Below are 24438 nucleotides of genomic sequence, written 5' to 3' on the forward strand. Positions count from 1 at the left end.
TTTTAAGGTATGATGGGGCATTTGGGCTTTTTCAAGTTCACCAGACAATGACAAAAGATAAAATTATGCTAAGAGAATCTTTGTGCCCTTAATAATCCAGAGAGACTGAGAGAACTCACTATGTGCCGTGTTCATCACAGAAGGAAGTGGAAAGACAAAGGAGTTTTAATATACTTACAAGGGGACTGGACAGAGAAGTAAGAGAGCTATGAGTTTTGGAAGACACTCAATAGGGTAGTTAATGGGTTATAACTACAAGGTGCCAATGTCTCCTTCTAAAAGATCTTACTTCCGGATGCCTGGGTGGCTCAGTGGATTAGCCTCTGCCTTCAGCTGAGGTCATGATCTCAGGGTCCTGGGAGCAAGCCCCGCAGGACTCTGGCTCTCAGCAGGAAGCAAGCTTCCCCCTCTGTCTCTGCCTACTTGTGATTTCTCTCTCTGTCACATAAATAAAATCTTTAAATAAAAAAATAAAATATAAAAGACCTTACTTCTTAGCTGCCAATGTGTTTAAGCGCGATGACTCAGTTTCTGTTTCTCTGAACATCAGTCCCAGAGTCTGTATAATTTCAATGCATGCTCTGGAAAACAAAGAGAAAAAAGCACAAAAGTGGCATGATTGCATGACAAGTTCAGAATTTCACAAAATTAGTAACCCTTGATAAAATTGCTCTCATATCTATATAGAAAACGTACGGGAAGGAAATTCTGTTTGTTAATTGTCAACATTGGTTGAGTCCCTACTCTGTGATTGCTACATAGTAAACACTCAACAATATTTGTTGAGCGAATTAATTAATAGCTGAATGTCAGGATTACAATTCATTTTCATAGTGTTTTTGGTCCTTAACATTTTTTTCTGATAATCACACACTATTTTAAAATTATTTTTAGGGGAGCCTGGGTGGCTCAGTTGGTTAAGCATCTGCCTTCAGCTCAGGTCATGTTCCCAGGGTCTTGGGATCGAGCTCCTTGCTCAGTGAGGAGTTTGCTTCTCCCTCTCCCTCTGCCACTTTTACTGCTTATGTGCTCGTGAGCACTCTCTCTCTGTCTCTCTTTTTATCAAATAAATAAAATCTTAAAAATAAATAAATGAAATTATTCTTAATTAATTTGACTTTTCCCAGTAGGTAATTTTTGGCTCAAAATTTCAAAGGTAAAAAAGGGAATTCAGTGAAAGTTGTTTTCTCTGATGCCCTTTTCTTTTTCCTTTGGGACAACCAATATTACTAATTTCTTATATAGCCTTTCTTTCTTTATTTTTATGATTTTATTTATTTAAGGGAGAGAGAGAGCACACAAGTAGAGTAGGAGGGGTGAGGGGAGGGGGAGAAGGAGAAGCAGACTCCCACCGAGCAGGGAGTCCGAAGTGGGGCTTGATCCCAGGACCCAAACGCTTCACTGACTGAGCCACCCAGGTGCCCCTATAGCCTTTCTTTAAGTAGAACAGGGGCACCTGGGTGGCTCAGTGGGTTAAAGACTCTGCCTTTGGCTTAGGTCATGATCCCAGAGTTCTGGGATCGAGCACCGAATTGGGCTCTCTGCTTGGCGGGGAGCCTGCTTCCTCCTCCTCTCTCTCTCTCTCTCTCTCTCTCTGCCTGCCTCTCTGCCTACTTGTGATCTCTGTCTGTCAAATAAGTAAATTTTAAAAATCTTAAAAAAAAAAAAAAAAAGGTAGAACAAGGGCGCCTGGGTAGCTCAGTTGATTAAATGTCTTACCCCAGATTTCACCTCAGGTCGTGGTCTCAGGGTTGTAAGATCTAGTCCTGTGTCAGACTCTGAGCTGGGTGTGGAGCTTGCTTAAGATTTTCTCTTTCTCTCTTCCTTTCCCCCTCCCCCACCAAAAGTAGAACAAAATGAGTGCTATTTTTAAAAATCTATGTGAGGCAAAACTGGGACACCTGGGTGGCTCAGTCGGTTAAGCCACTGACTTTGGTTCAGGTCATGATCCCAGGGTCCTGGGCTCCTTGCTCGGTGGGGAGCCTGCTTCTCTCTCCGCCTCTGCCTGACACGCTGCCTGCTTGTGCGCGCTCTCTCTCTCTATCTCTCTCACGAATAAATAAATAAATCTTTAAAAAAAAAATCTATGTGAAGCAAAACTTGCAGCACCATTAATCATTAATACAGTATATATTTTGTCCAGTGCCTTCCATTTATCTTCAGTACCCTCAGGGGAGAAAAGTCTATGACTCTCCAGTTAGTACTTACACCAGCTCATCGGCCCTTTGGCTTTTATTTTGAAGTGAGCTCTTATCCCTAGACTCTGGCAAGTACTCATGAAGTTTGTTCACCAGGAAATAGAAAAGGTCACTGGTCTGTGAAAGCAAGTAGGAAAGAAGATGGTCATTAAGCATCAGTTGGTAAAACTCTATCTTTACATAATAAAAATATGAAGATATTATTTGTTCTCTGGGAACCAAGTGAATTATAATTCCTCTCATTAATAATAGTGTAAACCAAAGTGAAAACACTTTTTACTTAAACCAGGAGATCACTGTCCTGGTGAATAGAGCCCGAGCTAAAGCCTAGGGGGTGAGGCTAAGAGATGTCCCATAGGCCTGGCTCTACTGTTAATACTGAAGACCCTCCAGATATAGGTGTATAATCTCAGGCAGATCATTCAGTTACCTGCGAATACTGGATTAAGTGGAGACTCCTATAATTCTTGCCTTTCCAAAGTAATTTGACCTTTGTGAGGATACAACGAATAATGTCTAGAGAACAAGTTTTTTAAAGACTTTATTTATTTGACAGAGAGAGAAAGACAGGGAGAGAGGGAACACAAGCAGGAAGAGTGGGAGATGGGAGACAGAGAAGCAGGCTTCCCGCTGGGCAGGAAGCCTGATGCGGGGCTCAGCCCCAGGACCCTGGGATCATGACCTGATCAGAAGGCAGATGCTTAACAACTGAGACACACGGGCACCCCTGGAAAAACACTTTTTAAACGTGTTGTGAAGTGAAGGCACAGCACTGGTATAGCCTAATGAAGACAGTGAAGAATGATACTAATAATTCTGTTATTATAGTGGAAATACCGATTGTCATCTCTGACAGAATAAACACTGACTTAAGAGTGCGCTAACCAGTTTTTTTGTGCTTCTGTGCCGTCTCATGAGATAAATCTGAGCATGAAAAAAGCACTGGCCCATGAAATCAGGCAGGTTGGTACTAATGAGAAAGATAATGTAATTGCTTCTCTTTTCCTTTTCTCTCTTTTCTCTCTTACTCAATTTTTTCCCCAGGACTGTTGTCTACTAGTGACAACTTAGACTCTGTTTAGAAAGGTATGACGTGTACCTTTATTTAGGTGCTAAGGCATGACAAGAGGCTGAGGATGGCAGGGGGAGAGAGGGACAGGAGGAGAAGGAGCAGGGTGTATGCCGGGCCCTCTGAGAACAGCTGCCATTTACCAGGGCCTGGTAATTGAGCACAGTGTGGTGGCTTTGTACACTAACTCTGAGGTCACACCCCAGCTCTGCCACTGCTTAACTGTATATCTGGCAAATGACTTACACGATCTATGACTCAGTTTATGTCTAAAATAGAGTTAATGTCACCTGGTGAGGGTTGCAGTAAGATAGTATCTGTAAAGCCTGAACGGTGCTCAGCACATCGTAAGTGCTTAATAAATTTATCAGTTACTGTTGTGATCTCCCACCTGCTCACTAGTTCAGGAAGTTTTATTTTATTTACAAAGTATTGTTGTTTTTTTTTTTAAGATTTTATTTATTTATTTGACAGACAGAGATCACAAGTAGGCAGAGAGGCAGGCAGAGAGAGAGAGATGGGGAAGCAGGCTCCCCACTGAGCAGAGAGCCCGATGTGGGGCTCGATCCCTGGACCCTGAGATCATGACCTGAGCCGAAGGCAGAGGCTTTAACCCACTGAACCACGCAGGCGCCCCTTATTTACAAAGATTTATTTGTAAAGTATCTTCCACCACCCTGCAACAACATGGAGAAATCTCAAAACTATTAGGCCAAAGGAAGCTAGCACAAGAGTACAGAGTGTACATTTCTGGGTAAGTGGAATCTGAGGACAGGTAAAACTGATCTGTAGTGACAGAAAGCACAATGATTGCCCCGGGCCATGGATGGGAGGAACTGCCTGCCAAAGGGTATGAGGTAGCCTTATGGGGCTATAGAAGGGGCTATAGCCTTATGGGGTGATAGAAGTGTTCTAAATCTTGATTGGGGGGGTGGTTATACGGGTGTATACATTTGTCAAAACTCTTTAAACCAAACCCTTAAAATGAGTGCCTTTTATTATATGTAAATTATATCCCAATAGTTTCTCCAAAGAAGATGTACATATGGCCAATAATCACATGAAAAAATACTCAATGTCACAAATCATTACGGAAATGCAAATCAAAACTACAAAAAAATCAGAAAATAACAAATGTTGACAGGGTGTGAGAAAAGTAGAACCTGTGTACATTGTTGGTGGGAATGTACAGTGGTGCAAATGCTGCGGAAAACAGTATGGTGGTTTCTCAAAAAATAAGAAACAGAATTACCCAGAGGATTCAGCAATCCCACTTCTAGGTATAGTCCCAGAAGAACTGAAGGCAAGGTCTCAGAGATACTGACACACCCATATTCACAGTAGTAATGTTCACAATAGCTTAAATGTGGAAGCAACCCAAGTATCCATCAACGGAGAATGGAAAAGAAAATGTGGTCTTTACATACAATGGAATATTATTCAGCGTTAAAAAGGAAGCGAGCTCCAACACTGATGAACTTGCAAGACATGCTGGGTGAAATAAGCCAGTGATAAAGAGACAAATACTGAGTGATTCCACTTACATGAGATGCTTAGAGAAGCTAAACTCACAGATGCAGAAAGAAGAATGGTGTTGCCAGGGACTGGGAGAAAGGATGAATAGGGAGTTAATGTTTAATGAGTATAGTTTCAGTTTTGCAAGATGAAAAGAGTTCTGGAGATGACTGCACAATGAGACAGTGTACCTAATTAAGACCACTGGACCATATGCTTAAAAATGGTTAAAATGGTAAATTTTCTGTTATGTGTATTTTACCACAATGAAAAAAAATGTTGAATTAAGAAAGAACCTCATGGAGAAAAAATAAAGGGTTAGGAAGGAACATGAATGGAGAACTCTTTCATTCACTCATTCATTCATTCATTGAACACATAACTACTGATTGCCAGCTATGTAGCAGGTGCTGTGCTAGGTAATGAGATACTACCTTGAGCAAAGCAGACATGGCATCTGTACTCCTAAAGCATAGTTTCAGTCAGTCTCCCACAAAATGTTCTCATAATTTAAAATTTACTTGTAAAAAAAAGAGAGAGAGAAAGAGAGATAACCTGAAAGAAAATTGTACCCCATACAGATGATTTCAAATGGGGGAAACTCGTGTGTGTGTGTGTGCATTTATAATACAATTATGTATACATACATAATATATAATTATGTATATTTGTAAGATTTTATTTATATGAAATTATTCTATGTGTAATTTTCCATCATCTTGCTCAGGAACCAAAATTTAGAGGTGCCTCTAATCTCCCCACCCCAGTGAAGGTTCCCAAGGAAGCTTCACACCACCGCGTATTCTCCAGGGAGCCCAGTACAAAGTGGGAAAACCACTGCTTAAGCATAAAGCCATGATAACTGTTTAAAGAAAAAAGCTCCTAGGGGTGCCTGGGTGGGTCAGTCAGTTTAGTGTCTGACTCTTGATCTTAGCTTAGGTCTTGATCTCAGGGCTGTGAGTTCAAGCCCCACCCTAGTGCAGAGCCCACTTAATAAAAAAAAAGAAAAAAGCACTGAAAGAAGATAAAAATGTTGACTTTTGTTAATTATATATGTTAACTCTATGTAAACGAATATGAGACTAGATTGTGTTTATGGATTAGAGAGAGAGAACATAAGGCTACCAGGTCTTGGTGGCATGGTGGTGGGCAGGGGGCCCACACCGTGTGTGGAAAGACCAAAAATAGGAGACTGCCCATATGCCTTTTATTTCCCTCTCTCTATTCATTTTGGCCTCTAATTTTTTTTAATCCTTTTTTTTTTAAAGTAGGCTCCATGTCCCATGTGGGTCTTGAATTCAAGACCCTGAGATCAAGAGTCACATGCTCTTCCAACTAAGCCAGCCAGGCGCCCCTTGGCCTCTCGTTTTTGACAGCTGAATTAGAAGATCAATTTTAGTGCATCTAAGGACATTACCTTAAAGAACAGCTGCAGTGTTTTCTTTTTTTTAAAGATATTATTTATTTATTTGAAAGAGAGAGAGTGAGAGAGAACATGAGAGGGGAGAAGGTCAAAGGAAGAAGCAGACTCCGTGTGGATCCAGGAGCCCAATGCAGGACTCGATCCCGAAACCCCGGGATCTTGACCTGAGCCAAAGGCAGTGGCCCAACCGACTGAGCCACCCAGACATCCTGCAGTGTTTTCAATTAAGCAATAGAACGTGAATGTTCTATTCCTAAACTTCGTTTTCTTTTTTAACTTTTTTACTTAAAGAAATTAACTTTAAAAGACATCTTTCTTTAAATATTTTTAATTCAATTAATTAACATATAATGTATTATTGGTTTCAGAGTTAGAGGTCAGTGATTAATCAGTCTTATGCAATACCCAGTGCTCGTGATGTCATGTTCCCTCCTCAATGTCCATTACCCAGTTACCCCATCTCCCCACCAGCAGCCCTGAGTTTGTTTTCTATTCCTAGATTTCTGATCAGGTTAATTTTTCAAAAGAGAATAGACTTTCAGTTCAGTATGAATTGATTTTGGGCCCTGGTATAAACATGGTATTGTGTGAGGCCTTAGGGAGAATACAAAGATGAGTAAGACACATGCTTGCCCTGAAGAAGCTTATAGCATATAATGGTAAATAAGAAGAATATGCCAATAACTATAGTGAAAAGGAGAATATCTGCATTAATCTTGAGGGTAGGAACTGTGTCATGCTCACTTTCCTAATGCCTATTCCTATGCCTGGCACAGAACAGGCATGCAGTAAATATTTTTTGAATTTATTAAAGAGAAGGTGCTATGAGAGATGCCATAGGACGGCATTGTCCAATAGATAGCCGCTGGCCACGTGGCGCTATTTAAATTTAAATTGACTAAACAGAATAAAATTAAAATTTAACTTCCTTAGTCATTGGCCACATTCAGTGTGGCTAGTGGCTACTTTACTAGAACAGCACGGATTAAAGAACATCGCAGAAAGTTCTGCCATAACAGATCAGGAAGAGGAAGTTTCCAAAGCTCCCCAGGGAGGACAACAGGAAAGGAGGAAGAACAGCATTTGAGAGATCACAGAGAGGCAGGTAGAGGGAGGGGAGAAGCAGGCTCCCTGCTGAGCAGAAAGCCTAATGTGGGGCTTGATTCGGGGCTCGATCCCAGAACCCTGAGATCATGACCTGAGCTGAAGGCAGAGGCTTAACCCATTGAGCCACCCAGGCACCCCTGAATGGGTAGGATTTTAACAGGAGAAGATGGAAGAAGGATTAGCCTAGAGATGGTGAACAGCAGGGGAAAACAAGGAAGGGCGGAAAGGACAGGGTATTTGAGTCATCCCCCTGGATGGAGCTTTTAGAGGAAAGAGGTGAAAACGATGCAGTGTGGGGTTGAGTGGGTTAGGCCTAGCTTTATTCTCTTTCTCTACATCTTTCTTTTGCTGCACAGTTGAGGCCCCGTGCATCAGGCCCATTTTAAAATGAGAGACCCTTAAATGGCCTCCAGACCAACACTCTGGTGTTCAACATCAACACCTCTCTTCCTTGTCTAACCTGTAGCACGTACCTCAGTTCTCCTACCTAGCCATCTGCTTTAAACCCAGTCTCCTGATGGTGTCAAGTTTATCTAAATGGACATCTCTGGGCCCTTGCTCGGTCCCTTGCCAGTCCTCTCTCAGCTGGTAGGTTTACTCTTGACAACCTTTATATCCTTGTCACCTCCCTGACCCCACATTCCACGAAGCCCCTATCGCCAAACTCTAAACAATCAGGTCTTCCTGGTACCAAATGTTTGTGCAGACATTTGGGTATAATCCACCCGCATGCTGGAATGACCTGATGTTTCATTTCGTACACTATGTAGACAGCAGTCTCATCCTTGAGCACTGTGCCTTCCCTGGGAGCATCTATAGCTGGATTAGTTTGCCCAGTGCCTGCCCTGTGCAGATAGATGTTGGCCCCTTCCTGAAAATACACCTTGCTAAAATAAAGGCCATACCTGTCCAAACTTGGAATCAGTGACAGTGGTCATAGGTGGGGAGCCTTAAATGCCAAAGCCAAGGTGTTTGTACTCAGTAGGGAGAGCCACCAGAGGCTTTGGAGCCAGCAGGATCACACAATCAGTGATGGATTAAACTGATGCCATGTATGTGACGGACTGGAGAGGAATATTTGGGTGGGATATACCAATTTCCTTAGGCGTTCCACGTGGACTCCCATTTCCATGTTCATAATCATTTTGGGTGTCATTTCAATGCCTGTCTCTCAACTTTCTACAGTCCTCTGAAGTTTTGGATCAGAACCTGAATGTTTTATTCCTAACAGGCTGTATCCAGTAAAAGTCTAAAAAGATTTAGACTCGGTAGCACAACATCATCGTTACCTGTTTTAGTGCTATGGGACATTCGGCATACTATTCTATACAACTGATATGCCCTCTGATTAGGGTGATCAGCCATCCCAGTATCGGGACAGTCCTAGATTTTGTACTGAAAGTCCCATATCCTACGAACTTCCTCAGTCCTAGGCCAGTTGGAACAGTTGGTCACCCAAATCTGGGCAAACCCACATGGTTGGTCATCCTACATGTGAAGCACTTAGAATCCAAGAAATGGCCAGGACTGTCTTGTATGTTGGGGAAGCTGTGTACTTTGCAGCTGCTCAGTAATGAGACCACTGGCCAGAATTAGGATACAACATAGAGCCATCAACATAAGCTCGACCCAAGGCAGGGCTCACCCCCCCCCCCCCCGCCCCACTTAGGCCTCATTAGCAACACAGCAGTACTCACTGGGGCTTCTGAATCCCTTCACCTGAAACTGAATATGAAATTAAGTAAGTCTTTACAGAGTAAGTCTGTAACTTGCTGCATGAGTGCTAGGTCGCTTTGACTCCCCAAGAATCACCTTCTTAAAAATAACAGTCCTACACTCAAAAGTCACCTTTTTTCATTTTTATTTTTGTTGTAGAGATACCTGAAGGTAAGACTTCTTGAAATCTACTCTTCCATCTCACAGTCCGTACTCATGCATCTTGCATGCCAGAAGCTTCCTCTCTAATTATCTCTCTTTGACTTGACAACCCAACCGATCTAAGGTTCTGTCTTTTGCTACCATTGTCCTCTTACCCCATTTCCCTGCAGCACACATACACAGTACTGATTAAATCACAGTATTTCAAGTACTGAGTCATGACAGCATCAATATTCTAAAATACAGCTTCCATCAGGGCACTGGGTGGATCAGTCAGTTGAGAGTCTGACTCTTGGTTTCGACTTGGGGCTCTGTACTCAGCAGGGAGTCTGCTGGAGGATTCTCTCTCTCCCTCTGTGCTCCTCCTCCCCCTACATGCTCTCTCTAACCCCCTCTAAAATAAAATAAAATACAGCCCCGAATACAAGACATTTATTTGTATTTTACTTTATGCTTGATAATACTGCATCGGATAAACAGGCGGAACAAGTTTCAAAGATTAAAAATAAAACACCTACTTTCCAGAAAAGCCGTTTCAGAATGAAGTTTTTCTGGGCAGCTACTTTAAGTTCTGTAATCAAGCAAAGTATCTTCCTTAAAGTATTGTCTTTAAGAAAAAGTTCAGATTTCAGTTGACTGAAGTGCTTTATTTTCTCCTCAGATCTACAGAAACACAAGAAAAATATTTCCGTGTAAAAAATGATAAGAACAGCAGTTGAGGAATATCAGCAATTATTGACAGGTCTGTAAAACTTTGTTACTAATGGAATTTTAATTAGTCTTGTGCTTCTGCCTTTATCACTCTTTAGTAATGAACCTTGCTTTCCCCAGATTGAAATATTTATTACTCCCGCCGGACATACTTTCCCCCATGCCCCTTTACTCAAACGGTATCCCGCTCATCAGGAATACTCTCAATGTCCCTCGGAAACTGTCATCCCTCTTCCATCGCCTAGCCCACAGTTTGTTCACATACCATTTACTATACTGCATGAACCATATGTAATATAATTTGCTTCATATTTTTCTTTGTGTGTGTGGTGTAGAGAAGTTTATTTATGTAAGATTTTCTTTATTTGAGAAAGAGAACAAGCACGTGCACTCATACATGGGAGCAGAGGGAGGAGCAGAGAGAGGGAGAGAATCTCACAGACTCTACACTGAGCACAGAGCCCCACCAGGGGCCTGATCTCACGACCCTGAGATCATGACTGGAGCTGAAACCAAGAGTCGGACACCTAACCGACTGAGCCACCCAGGCGACCCGAGAAGCTTATTTATAAAGAAAACTTTATATCACTGCCTTACAGGGAGAACCAGTATCAATTGCATTAATAGCAGTAACTGTAAAAGTAGCATTAAAGCATCACAAGTTCTAAGTTGATGCACGCATTCCAAGCCCGAGGCTCTCTGTCTTTGACAGAAAGGCCGATGAGCATGTGTTCGAGAGCTGCTATTTCTGGCACCAAGCCGAGGGCTTCTCCCTAATGAGATTGGACTACTTGGAAAAGGAATCACCTTTCCACGATGGAATTCAAAGTTATTTCCTGCCATGTCCGAGTACCAAATGCATTCATCTCTTGTCACTGACTGGTGTGTGCTCCACAGTTCAGGAAAAGCTGGCTTTGCTGAAAAGAGGAACACCTTCCCCTTATAGCTTTCCCTAATTCCACTGTGAATGGGGAACCCCTCCTATAGCACTTTTTCCACGCTTCTTATATATCACACTAATTCTGTTTTGCCCCATTGTTGTAATCTATGTACCTGTCCTGGGCACTTTTCATGGACTAGCTCATTCAGTCCCACTAAGGGAGTTAGAGCTGGGAATTACTGTTGCATTTATAGGATGTTAGACAGGTTAAGTAACCTGTCCAAGTTCATACTGGCTGGCTCAGTTATGACCTTTATTTCAGGGTCGTGAGTTCAAGCCCCATGTTGGGCATGGAGCTTACTTCAGAAAAAAAAAAAAAAAAGAAAAAAGAAAAAGAATGGGTGTGAAATAATGCTAGGAGAGGCTTTTCATGGTCTGTGTAGGTGATGGAAACTTCTAGAATTTCTGACTTAAAAATATTTTTACCGGGATGCCTGGGTGGCTCAGTGGGTTAAGCCGCTGCCTTCAGCTCAGGTCATGATCCCAGGGTCCTGGGATTGAGTCCCACATGGCCTCCTTGCTCGGCAGGGAGCCTGCTTCTCTCTCCACCTCTGCCTGCCTCTCTGCCTGCCTGTGTGCTCTCTCTCTCTGTCTCTCTGACAAATAAATAAAATAAAATATTTTAAAAAAATATTTTTACCACCTACTCCGTAAATCTTGATACCAACCGTTTATCCCAATTCTACTACATGGAATCTTAGCTCTTGCCCACTACCTCCCCTGTGTTTTAAAAAAAAAAAAATCTAAGATGTTCTCTATTCAATCAATGAGCCTCCTTTTTTTTTTTTTTTAAGATTTTATTTATTTGTCAGAGAAAGAGAGAACAAAAGCAGGGGGAGCGGCAGGCAGAAGAAAAAGCAAGCTCCCCACTGAGCAAGGAGCCCAGCGCTGGACTGGATCCCAGAATCCTGACATCATGACCTGAGCCAAAGTTAGTTGCTTCACTTACTGAGCCACCCAGGCATCCCAATGAGCCTCTCTTATTAACAAAAACATTAAGACTTCCCAAAAAACAGACTCTTTTCTAGTGGAGACCACGGAAGAGAAATAATCATCAAGAATTCAGTGACAAAAGTCACAGAGGCAGGGGGTGCCTGGGTGGCTCAGTTGGTTTTATTGTCTGCCTTTCGCTCAGGTCATGATCCCAGGGTCCTGGGATCGAGCCCCACATCGGGCTCTCTGCTCATATAGGAGCCTGCTTCTCCCTCTCTCTCTGCCTTCCCCCAGCTTGTGTGCTCTCTCTCTCTTTCATTCTGCTCTCTCAAATAAATAAATAAAACATTTATTTAAAAAGTCACAGAGGCAGAAGAACATGATTATAAACATGGGGATCAGAGTTCTAGATCTGTCTCTACTCAGCTGAGTAATTAACAAGGGCAAATTACCCAGTCTCTCTGTGCCTCAGTTTCCTCATCTGTAAAATGGGGAGTCCCACTGTTTTGATACTTTAGTCTGTGCTTAATTAGCGCACAGTAAGTATTTAATAAATGGTTTCTAAGTAAAATAGGAATGAGCTTTGAGATCCTACTTCCCTATACATCCACTTCTAATTACAATCATATTTCATTTAAAAAAAAACTATAAAATTCCTCTATTCTCTGAGAACTGCAAAAATAGCAGCAATGTAGTTTTCACAAACTGATGAGCTTAGAAAAGCACAAGCTCGGAAAGAATACCAGCTGAATTTCTTTCAAATTGACTTTCCTATTCTTCCCATTAGTCAGCAATTAGCTATGATCCATATAGAAACAGTTTTTATCTTGTGGCACCTGTGATAACAGACTGTAATACTAAACTTTTCTTTCAAAAAAGACAAAACAAGGGTGCCTGGGTGGCTCAGTCGGTTAAGCATCTGACTTCGGTTAGGTCAAGGTCTCAGGATCCAGGGATGGAGCCTGCAGTGGGCTCTGTATTCATCAAGGAGTCTGCTTGTCCCCCTGTCCCTCCCCTCCCCAAGTAAATAAATAAAATCTTTATAAATAAATAAATAAATGGAATTTTATAAGAAAAAGCACATCTCCTTATACTAAAAATCAATTCATAAATGAATCGAGGACTCATATACATCATAAATACAAGTTAGATTCAGCAATCTGTATTTCTATAGAGTCACAGTTTTTTTGACCGTTCAGAGAACATTTGTCTTTATGTAGATGATAAACTTTGACTAATTTAAATAACAAAAAGTCTAGTGCCAGAAGACTCCCTTATTTAATTTCAGAGATTTTTCATTAATTTTAACATATATTTTATATTTTCATCAGCTAGAAAACATAAATTCACCCAAATAGTGTGGCAAGAAGGATTCTTCATCTTCATCTAATGATAAGCTGTTTTTCCTGTATTTTTTTCATTTTTGTGGTATTTTATATAAATAATACATCTGTATAATGCTTTACAGCTGGAAAGGGTTTATCATAGATTATCTCCAAAGCACTGTGTGTATGTTCACAGGGGGTCCTATACATCCATGTGAGGTTATAGAACTCACATTTCTAACAGTTCTAATTTGAAAACCCAAAGAGTATTTATTTAGTCCCCTTAAACTGAAGTACCTTGCAGGCAGAGAACTCTCTTGTATATCTTATACATATTACCACATTCCTTACAGTGCATTTAAATTACTGCATTTTAATTTGTTGCCTTCAGGAATTAACTTTGCAAGAAATTGCTTTCCCTGAGTCAAGCTAGTGGTAGAACTCTCCTTCTCACCTTCAATGACAAATTTCAAGTCATGCGTATACAAAGTTAACGCCTATTTTATTATCCAGTTAGTTTTAAAATCACTTTAAATAAGCACTGAAATTAAAACTGATACTTTTTTAAAGTAAACATATAGGAATTCTTTTTGTAAAACATGTAGAGGGACGTCTGGGTAGTTCAGTTGGTTAAGCATCTGCCTTCCGCTCAAGTCATGATTTCAGAGTCCTGGGATGGAGTCCTGCATCGGGCTCCTTGCTCAGTGGTAAGCCTGCTTCTCCCTCCACTTGCCTCTCCCCCTGCTTGTGCTCTCTCTCTCTGACAAATAAATAAAAAAATCTTTTTAAAAAATGTAGAAATTCTAAGCTATCCAATTACCATCTTTAAAAAAAAGAAATCACAAACATTGTTATTTAACACCTACAGACCTCAGAACATATCACAAGACAAACATTTCTTACAAGATCATCATTATCACATCCAACAAAATTATCTAATTTTTTGCTATTGGCTAATACCCAGTCCATACTCAAATGTCCTCTATTGCCTTAGAAATGTCTTTTTACTTTTGGGTTTGTTAAAATCAAGATATAAATAAGATATTTGTTATTGTTTATCATGTTTCTTAATTAAGCCCTTTAAAAACTTTTCTTATGGAAATTTTTAAACATACACAAAAATGGAGAAAACTGAAAAGAAACACTATGTATCTGTCTCCTAGATCCAATAATCTTCAACATTTTTCCAATCTTGTTTTATCTATTCCCTTACTTATACACACACATATGCACACACACACCTGTTTTAAAATTGAAATAAAATATACATAAATAAGATTTACCATTGTAACCATTTTTAGGTGTACAATTCAGTGGTATTAAGTGCATTCACAATGTTGTGCAACCATCACTACTATACTCTCCATTTCCAGAACTTTTTCATCTTCCCAAACAGAAACTCTATACTGATTAACTGTAGGTCCCCATTCCCCTCTCCCTTCAGCCCCAGTACCCTCTATTTTATTTTTTGTTTCTATGAATTTGCCTGTTCTCAATGCCTCAAATAAGTGGAGTCATACAATAATTGTCCTTTTGGTCTGGCTTATTTCACTTAGCATAATTTCTCCAAGGTTCATCCGTATTGTCACACGTGTCAAAACTTCATTCCTCTTCAAGGCTAACAGGCCCACACTTTTTTTTTTAATTAAAGATTTTATTTATTTATTTGATAGAGAGAGATCACAAGTAGATAGAGAGGCAGGCAGAGAGAGAGAGAGAGGGAAGCAGGCTCCCTGCCGAGCAGAGAGCCCGATGTGGGACTCGATCCCAGGACCCTGAGATCATGACCTGAGCCGAAGGCAGTGGCTTAACCCACTGAGCCACCCAGGCGCCCAAGGCCCACACTTTTAAGTCAGATTCATGTTTGTTTTAACAATTTATTCATCCATTCTATAAAGGCAGCCTACTATGTGCCAGTGACCAAGGTACAGTCCCGGCCCTTAAGGAGCATCGTTATAATAGGGCAGCACACAATCAAATAAGCAATCGTAAGAGAGACTGTTAAATGCTATAAGATCGTTAAGCACAGGATGTTACGGAGGAGCCTGTCTTTTTTTTTTTTTTTTAATTCTTAATAGATTATATTTACTTAGAGAGCTAAGATTTGATGGGTTGAAGTCATTCATGAAGGAGAAGAGTAGAGAGTAGGATTCCAGAAAGGAGGAAAAAAAACAAAAAACCAGGAAGCTTTCTGAGAACTGGATCAGTTTCTGAGTCTGGATCAGGGGCTCAGGGCAGGAGTTAAGGGGACACAATAGTTGAAAATGAAAAAATGAAGAGACATCAGGAAGATCTTTATAAGCTTTTGTAGAGTTTAGACCTTCTCCTAAGGGCAATGGAGAGCCATTCAAAGGCTTTAAGGCAGGGGATTACATCCTCAGATTTGTGCTTCCAAAAGATTTCTTTCGTTACAGAGAATGGTTTAGAGAGGGTCAAGAGTGAAGGCAGAGGTCAGCCAGGAAAATACTGTAGGAGCTCAGAACAAAGTTAATTGGGCTGAGCATGTGACAGTGGAAAGAAGTAGATATTATCCAAATACAGTAGAGAAGAACAGTGAGTCCTGTGAGAATTGACTGGCTGCAGGGGTCAGAGGAGTGGTGAAGCAGGGAGAGAGAAGGTAAAAATGACATTCAGGACACTGGCTTGGGTGATACAGGGATAAGGACAGCAGGCCCTGTGTTAGGAGACACAAGAGGAAGGTCAGGTCCCAGAAGGAAGATGCCAAGCTCCATTTTGAATAGGTTCTTGGAAGACCTATAGAGGTGATGTCCAGGGGGTAATTGTGTATGCAGACCTAAAATTCCGGGCAGACATTGAAGTAGAGGTATAAATGTGATGGGCAGAAACACATGGAGTTAGGAGAGGCGAAAAGAGAACAGTCCCCCATGCGGCTTTGGCATATCATCACTCCTTACCTATATGGCTTTTGAGTTCCAATAGCAGGACTGAGCTCACTAACATATAAGGGATCTTGTAAAAGAGTAGCTTTCTAAAAGAGAAAAAAATATGGGAATAGTTAGAATTTTTGTTTATTGAAAATCAATTTCTCCTGCTTTTAGTCAGTATCATATATCTGTTCCTTAATTCCTGCTATAATACATGATTTGTTTATGTAAATAATGCCACAGGACATTGTTTTTCCTTATAGTTTTTAAAAAGTTTTAAACATGACATTTGCTCATTATAAAATAATCTATCAAATCAAATAGTCCAAAAATGCATAAACTAAAAGATAAAATTTCCCTGTCTCTCCCTACCCCTCCCATCCCACTAATCAAAGTACCTTACTATACACCTGGAACCATAGAATACCATACATTAATTATACTGGGATTAAAAATAACAGTAACAACAGAGTACCTTACTATATTATTTTCAGCTTGGCTTATATCCTTTTAGGCATATAAAATATATTAATTATAACATACACCTAGAATATATACATATTAGATGATACATTGTATAACATACACTTAATACTAGTTAATTTATATCACATATATTAATCTGGAACTTTTTTTTACCACTTACTGTATGTTTTTTTTTTCCATATCTGTGTATATAGGTTTACTTCTCTCTTTTTAATGATTACCTAGTATTCCATGGTATAGATTATAGTTTTGTTAACTACTCCCCTATCAATAGGGTTATTTTTCCCTTAAATTTTTAGTGTTGCCATTTTCCATTCATTTTGGGTCCCCCCAAAAAATGGGTCAGTAGTGTTCAGCAAGTTCTCTAAATAATCTTTTATTTTATGTTGAGGCCTAACAGATGGATCAGAATTTCTGAAATGTTGCTGATTTATAACTCCGAACAAACTTACCCCTATCTTATTCCTTAATATCAGAGTAGGATGGTGGGTGGATGGGCAGGGGGGAAGTAAGTGCTTTTTCTCACTACTTTTGTTTTTTTACAATCTGTTGTGTTTTTTTTTTAAAGTAGGCTCCACACCCATTATGGAGCCCAGCCCAGGGCTTGACCTCACAACCCTGAGATCAAGAGTTGGACGCTTAACCAACCGAGCCACGCAGTCACCCCATTTTTGTTTTTTAAAGTAAGCTCTACACCCAGCATGAGTCTCAAATGACCCAAGATCAAGAGTTGCGTGCTCTACTAACTGAACCAGCCAGGTGCCCCTGTTCCCCCTACTTTTATCATTGCTTTAAGTTAAAACAAAATCCATCTTATTTTTCTTCTCTAAATGTTTGTGTTTATGGGGGTGCCTGGGTGGCTCAGTCAATTAAGCAACCAACTCTTGCTCTCAGCTCTGGTCTGGATCTCAAGGTTGTGAGGTCAAGCCCCACATGAGCCTACTTTTAAAAAAATGTTTACATTTACTTTAAATCTAGAATTTTAATTTGGGGATACTCCTTAGCTATTTAGCTTTCTAGCACCTGTCTCCACAACATATGAAGGGCAAAGAATTGCTCTATATTGTTTTTGTAGGATTAGAGATGCTAAAGAACTCCGATGTAATTATTGTTGGTGAAAGCTACAGATAAAATGGGTTACTGAGGGAGACTCAGCTCTTTGGAAACCCTTAAAATCAGAATGAGTGCTAATTTCTCACTGGATGGTTTAGGTTTACCAATAAGACAGTTAAAATGCCCATTTTTTTTTCCCCAGTAGCATTCCCCTACCTAACGTGAATGGTCATTCTGGATCTCAAAGCACAAGAGATCAGTCAGCCAAGATAATTCTGACTGATTTAGGGGATGATATATCATTTTCCATCTTTCAAGGGATAGAACATTATTATTTTTGAAAGGGGGAAATGGCAGAGGGAAAGGGAGAGAGAGAATGTTAAGCAGACATAACGCCCAATGCAGAGCCAGAGGCGGAGCTTAATCTCACAACCCTGAGATCATGACCTGAGCCAAAATCAAGAGTCGGATGCTTAACCAACTCTGAGCCACCAGGGCGGCCCAGAACTTTGTTTTTTAATGATAGTATCTACAATTCAAAGATAAGCCCCTTCCACCCACATTTGTTTCAGTGGAAAAAATCAGATTACTTAAGTTCAAATCTTAGCTCCATGCAAGTTGTGCAAACTTGCATATATTATTTAATTTCTCAGTGCCTTAATTTCATCTACAAAACGAGAGTAACAGTCCTACTCCCAGGGTTGTTGTGCAGATTAAATGAGTTAATATACAGAAAGCATCAAAGCAGATCCTACTTGTTAATACATGTCAGTTATTGTTACTGCTTTTATTATCAAAAAGCTAGGAGTATCTTACTTTCTTAGATCTTACTTGCCCCAGCCATGCCTCTGCAGCAGAGTTAAAAAGTAATTGAGCCCTGAGTGTTGTATGTAAGGGATGAATCACTGAATTCTACTCCAGAAACCAATATGTTAACTACCTAAAATTTAAATTAAAAAAAATAATTTTTTAAATAAATGAAAATAAATGTTACAGTTAATCTTTTGATTCACTATCATTACACTAATAAACCTTAGCCATCTTATTAAAAAATAATAATAGTAATAATAAAATAAATAAAAAGTAAAAAGTAGTACTAAGACCAGGAGTTAGTCAAGTCAGGGAAACATAAAACAGTCATTTTGAAATATTTAGATAGATCAAGTTTTGGTTTTCCTATTAGAACATATGTGGCCTCCTTTTAATAGGCCAGGATTTCCCCTCTATCTGTAATTTGTTTACATTCTTAATTTGGAAAGCACTGTTTAAAAATTTAGGAGCGCCTGGCTGGCTCAGTTGGTAGAACATGTGGCTCTTGATCTTGACGTTGTAAATTCAAGCTCCACGTTGGGTGTGGAGATTACTTAAAAATAAAATCTTTAGGGGCGCCTGGGTGGCTCAGTCAGTTGAGCATCTGCCTTCAGCTCAGGTCATGATCCCAGGGTCCCGGGACTGAGTTCCGCACTGGGCTCCCTGCTCAGCGGAGAGCCTGCCTCTCCCTCTCCCTCTGCCTGCTGCTCTGCTTACTTGTGGTCTCTGTCTCTCTATCAAATAAATAAGTAAAATCTTAAAAACTACTACTACTAAAAACTAATAATAGGGGCGCCTGGGTGGCTCAGTCATTAAGTGTCTGCCTTCGGCTCAGGTTGTGGTCCAGAGTCCTGGGATTGCGCCCCGCATCAGGTTCCCTGCTTGGTGGGAAGCCTGTTTCTCCCTCTCCTATGCCCCCTGCTTGTGTTCCTTCTCTCACTGTCTCCCTCACTGTCAATTAAATATATATATATAATAAAAAATAAAATCTTTAAAAATAAAAATTTAAGGAGGAATTTTGAACATTTGACATTTAAACATGAACCATTCTGAACTGTGCTATGAGAAAAAACTTAAGAGTTGCCTTGAAATCTTTCAGTTTTTAGTCATTCCTAACACCTCCTGCTTCCCTAGCTTCTTCTGAAGGAAAAGAGCCTTTCGTATTTCCTTAATATTGTTATGTTGGCAGATCAATGATAAAAATTATGTATCTTTGAAGATAATTGAAAAGGATCACGTTATTCAGGTGTAATAAATTACTTATTTTTAAACTGATCCTGTTATATAAGAAAAAGTTCCCTAAATGAGAGTTCTGGCTCTCATTAAACCCACTCTATAATCTTGAGTAAGTCACCTAAAATACTCAGTTTCCTCATTTATAAAATAAGGTACTTAGACAGATAATCTCTATAAAATTACCTGGTCCTATAACAGTGACTCCCATTAACCTACTTTTTCAATAGTGCAGCTAAGAAATACAGAGATAGGGCGCCTGGGTGGCTCAGTGGGTTAAGCCTCTGCCTTGGGCTCAGGTCATGATTTCAGGATCCTGGGATTGAGCCCTGCATCGGCTCTCTGCTCAGCAGGGAGCCTGTTTCCCTTCCTCTCTCTCTGCCTACTTGTGATCTCTCTCTGTCAAATAAATGAATAAAATTTAAAAAAAAATACAGAGACACATTGACAATGTTGAACTTTTTGTGGGCTTTTTGCTCTCTGAAAGTAGAAATGGCTGAGAAATCACCCTAGCCAACTGAAAAAGACCACCCTGCCCACAAATATTTCAAGACCTTCTTCAGGATTCTCAGGAGACCATTATCGACCCACCCCTGTAAAACCCCTGGTCCATCTCCTTTTCTTTAAGACACTCCTCATTAATGCGCATTTTCCTTCTTGCGCTAGCCTGAATACAGTCAAATCCTTAATTGTCCAGTGTGTTTATCTTTCATATTATTAATTTCCAAGGGTAAATTTCCAAAATGGACATTTTGGGAAGCAGGAAAGGCGTGTTTGCTTAAAAAATACTCGAGCCAGGGGCACCTGGCAGGCACAATTGATTAAGTGGCCACTCTTATTAGTTTTGGTTGAGGTCATGAGGGATCTTGCTGAGGACAGGCTCCCAGCTGAGTGGGGAGCCTGTTCAGAATTCTCTCTTTCCTTCTACCCCCCACCCCATCATCCCCTTGCTTACACACTCTCTCTCTAAAATAAATAAATAAATCTTTAAAAACAAACAAACAACAAAAACCACTACTCCAGCCAAAGTTAACTTATGAGCACACTTACTATAATATAATTGTTCCATGAACTTTTTAAGTGCAGAAATATTGATGAGGTTGTGGAAATAATGTACAAATGAAGTTCCGATGCCTTTTTCTCTAGGTTTGGGTTGTTCTGTAAAGGGGAGGCCAGGGAGGAATTTCCTAAGTGAAACTCATTTCCGTTCCCATTGCACTTGAAAGGGATTTCACTTAGAGAACCTTTGTGATCTGGAAGTCTCTTGGGTTCTTTTGTGTTGGTTGTGCAAGATGGCACGCTGACAGCCTTTCCAGGGGCTGATGTGGACTGACAGCTCCTCCTGGAGGGAGTCGGTAAGGGCCGAAGGTCACTTTGGCCATGAGAAGACAGCTTCTTGAGGTCTGAAGGACAGAATATAGAGTCCTTGGATGGTGTTCTGCTCTCTTGGTGGTACCTGTCAGGTAGAATTTAGTGTTAAACATAATATTCACAATTTAACAGTAAGGAACAAAGAGAAACCAGTGGCCCAACTGCAGCAATTTAAGACTCTGAAGGTAAATAAATGTTTTCAAATAAAAAGAAGACTTATTAAGAGAAGGGAGTGATTTAATCTCAGTTGCTTACCTACTGACCTGGTTGGAGGTATAGTACAATTCTTCATTATTCTTTCCTGCTTTCAGAAATAAAACTGCACCCAATGTCATTTAAAGCACTTTCTATATCTAAAGGATTGTGCCTATCCTTCTCAGAACCCCAGGATTTCCAATGAAAGCACTTTTTTTTTTTTTGGAAGCACTTTTTATTCTGTCTTTGAAACCTGACTCTTCTTCCATTGTGCATTTCAAATGGATCCTGTAAAGAAAAAAACTATTCATATGGAGTTAGGAAGTGAGATTTTTTTTTTTTAATGGTGTTTTCTTGAATTTGTGTCTTGCTAATAGTCCTCTGATTTTCCAGTGTCATTCCAAAAGCATCAGCACATTTTTCAGAATCAGTCCTGTGTTCTACCCTCATCTTCCTTGCTCTCCACCTTACCATGACCATTTCTCTAAGTCTGCTACCCGAGGAAGCAAGTGGGAGAGGCTAAGAAGTTGTAGGGTCGTGATGAGATCCAAGGTCCAATCCTGACTCTGCCACTCAGTGGTTTTGTGACTGTGGTTGACCTCAGCTTCAATCTCCTAATTTTAAAACAGGAACCAATAATAGCACCACTCTCAAAAAGTTTCTGTGAAGATTAAATAAGAAAATATATGCAATGTGTTTGTAACACTGGAAGCACTCTGTAGGTGCTAGCTATTGATACTATCCTATATTGCCTTGGATTACTGGTTTATCATTTTAGAGTAAACTATGTTGTCCTCTTAGAAGATTGGAACCTTCTTGAAAGTAGAAAGCCACTTTGTTTTTCTTAGTCCGTAAATTCATTTTAAGCATGTATAAAATCCATTCATTCTCTATACAGTTTTATGAACTGTGTTGAGTTCCAGCCCTCAGCTCCCTCTGCCCCCAGTATTGCAGGTGCATGCGCACGCCCGCCCGCACGCGCACACACACACACCTATAAAGTAGCCACCTCAGTTTATTCATCCAAATTTCATCCCCTTAAATAGCCACCCCTTGCCAAACCCTCAGGCTTAAGGATATGCACACTGGCTCTGTCGTCCCAGCGTGCAGTCTGTCTAAGAGCATGAGCATAGCCTCCTTCCTGCACCCTTCTTGCCCTGTGGATCAGCACATGGCATGGCCAGATTTTAAACACACAACTGAACAAATTCCTATTTAACCAACCACCCCGGAATGCTGCTCAGTAATTATCATACCTTACCCTATTTTTCCATAGGATTCTAGTATTATGCAACAGTATTATGTAACAGTATTATCCAAGTGTCTAAGAATATAAGATGCTCACAGTAAGGATTTTCAGGTAAATAAATATGTCCAGCTCAGAAATGGATGATACATACTCCAGTCCTCTTTTTAAAGAGATAATTTTTCTTTATTCCTTCAGATAATATATTCTAAAATTTTCTCTATGGAAATTGAAGAGCATTAAATAACCAGTATGTAGATTGTGCTACAAAATGTTATAAAATTATGCTAAAATGTCCATTTCAGGCACAATCTATATTTCAAATAAAAGCCCAGCAAAAATGGTTTCAGGTGGTTACAGAAAATCTCACTTGAAGTGACTGTTACTTATTCGGTTATGTGAAAGATCTATTATTTTGGAGAGATAAAAAGGATTTCTAGGGGCACCTGGGTGGCTCAGTGGGTTAAAGCCTCTGCCTTCAGCTCAGGTCACAGTCCCAGGGTCATGGGATCGAGCCCCGCATCGGGCTGTCTGCTCAGCGGGAGCCTGCTTCCCCCCCCCCCCCCCCACCGGCTGCCGCCTGCCTCTCTGCCTACTTGTGATCTCTGTCTGTCAAATAAATAAATAAATAAATAAATAAATAAATATGGATTTCTAAAAAGGATTACCTTTTTGGCAGCGTAAATGAAACTACCATGGAAATTATAGCTTCACCAGTTAAGCAAGCCAACTCATACAACTAAACTGCATTCTTCATTGAAATTCAGTAATACCCATCTTTACTAGTCTGATTAAAGAGCAGTTTGTTACCAAGCAAGAGTTCTACAGCCTTGAATTTGCACACACGTCAGCTTCATATTTATAGAGCTAAGTTGCTAAATGTCAAGAGTTTTCCTAATGAGCTGACTGTGTATCTCCAGGGAGAGCCCAGCCACATTAACGGAAAAGATGAGAGAAGTAGGAAAGAGAACTCCAAAATCAAAAGTATGCACAAATCAGTTTTTTTTTCCTTTTTCCCTCTGCATCAAAGATAAACTCCTTGAGACTGAAAATGTTGGGTCACAGTCCAAAAAGCAACAGGCAAAATGGAACAGCTTCACAAAAACCTGTTAGTCTCAAGTTCAGCTAAGAATAGGAAGTACACACATGCTAGCACATTGATACTCTATGAAGAAATAAAGAAAAATGGTAAATTAGAAAAGATGGGTAATTGATTTAAGAAATTCTTGAAAAGGATAAGAAAGTAGTTAAAAGAATATGAAATGGAGAGTTTAGTTTTCACAGCTAGAAACCTACCACATTGAAATAGATGGTCAGATTAATATGCTAAAAATAAGAAACAAGAACAATAGAGAACAATGATTCTTCTATAAGAAGTCCTACACAGACCTAGATCTCAAGATTTCTTGAATAAAAAATTCCCCTATGAAGAGGTGCCTGGGTGGCCCAGTTGGTGGTTAAGCACCTAAGCTGAAGCTCAGGTCATGATCCCAGGGTCCTGGGATGGGGTTCCACATTGGGCTCCTTGCTCAGCAGGGAGCCTGCTTCTCCCTCTGCCTGCTGCCCTCACTGCTTGTACTCTCCCTCTGTCTGACAAATAAATAAGTAAAATCTTAAAAAAATTTTCACTGAATGGGCTCAGTAAACAGTATAGAAATGACAGAGAAAGAGTTGATTTTGAGGATAGATGAATAGACGTTATCCGATCTGAATAACATAGAGAGTAAAGACTGAAGAAAAACAGGAACAGAATTTCGGGTGACTGTCTGGCAAGATGAAAGTTCTAAAATTCATGTCTTCAGAGTCCCAGAAAGAAAGGAGGAAAAGCATGGTGCAGAAAAAAATATTTGAGAAGTCATGGCCAAAAAGTCTCCAAATGTGGCAAAAGACATAAACTTACAGATTCAAGAAACTCAGTGAATCCCCAAAAGATAAACTCAAAGAATTATCACCAGACACATCATAATCAACTTGCCGAAAATAATAAAGGAAACTCAGAGATACTAAGAACTGAATGGCAGTACATGTCAAAATACATGTGACTCAGATAAAATATAGTT

At 40.1% G+C, this 24438-nt stretch overlaps 1 protein-coding gene and 1 long non-coding RNA gene across 3 annotated transcripts in view; one reads left to right on the forward strand and one right to left on the reverse strand.

Annotated features, from left to right (window-relative positions):
* Positions 1–24438, forward strand: part of LOC123947186 — a 120055-nt gene that overhangs the window by 47395 nt on the left and 48222 nt on the right. For both annotated transcript variants that reach the window (XR_006819716.1, XR_006819717.1), the window contains exon 3: positions 9852–9932. This is a non-coding gene — a long non-coding RNA (uncharacterized LOC123947186). The remainder of the gene's footprint in view (positions 1–9851; positions 9933–24438) is intronic.
* C7H12orf56 (chromosome 7 C12orf56 homolog) overlaps positions 1–24438 on the reverse strand; it is a 95827-nt gene that overhangs the window by 17457 nt on the left and 53932 nt on the right. The window contains exons 4-8 of the mRNA XM_046013227.1: positions 20617–21022; positions 16015–16088; positions 9709–9853; positions 2209–2315; positions 492–581 (exon numbers count right to left, since the gene is read on the reverse strand). Coding sequence (XP_045869183.1) covers positions 492–581; positions 2209–2315; positions 9709–9853; positions 16015–16088; positions 20617–21022 — 822 coding nt within the window. The remainder of the gene's footprint in view (positions 1–491; positions 582–2208; positions 2316–9708; positions 9854–16014; positions 16089–20616; positions 21023–24438) is intronic.

The sequence above is a fragment of the Meles meles genome, chromosome 7 (genome assembly GCF_922984935.1).
Source record: "Meles meles chromosome 7, mMelMel3.1 paternal haplotype, whole genome shotgun sequence".
Taxonomy (NCBI): domain Eukaryota; kingdom Metazoa; phylum Chordata; class Mammalia; order Carnivora; family Mustelidae; genus Meles; species Meles meles.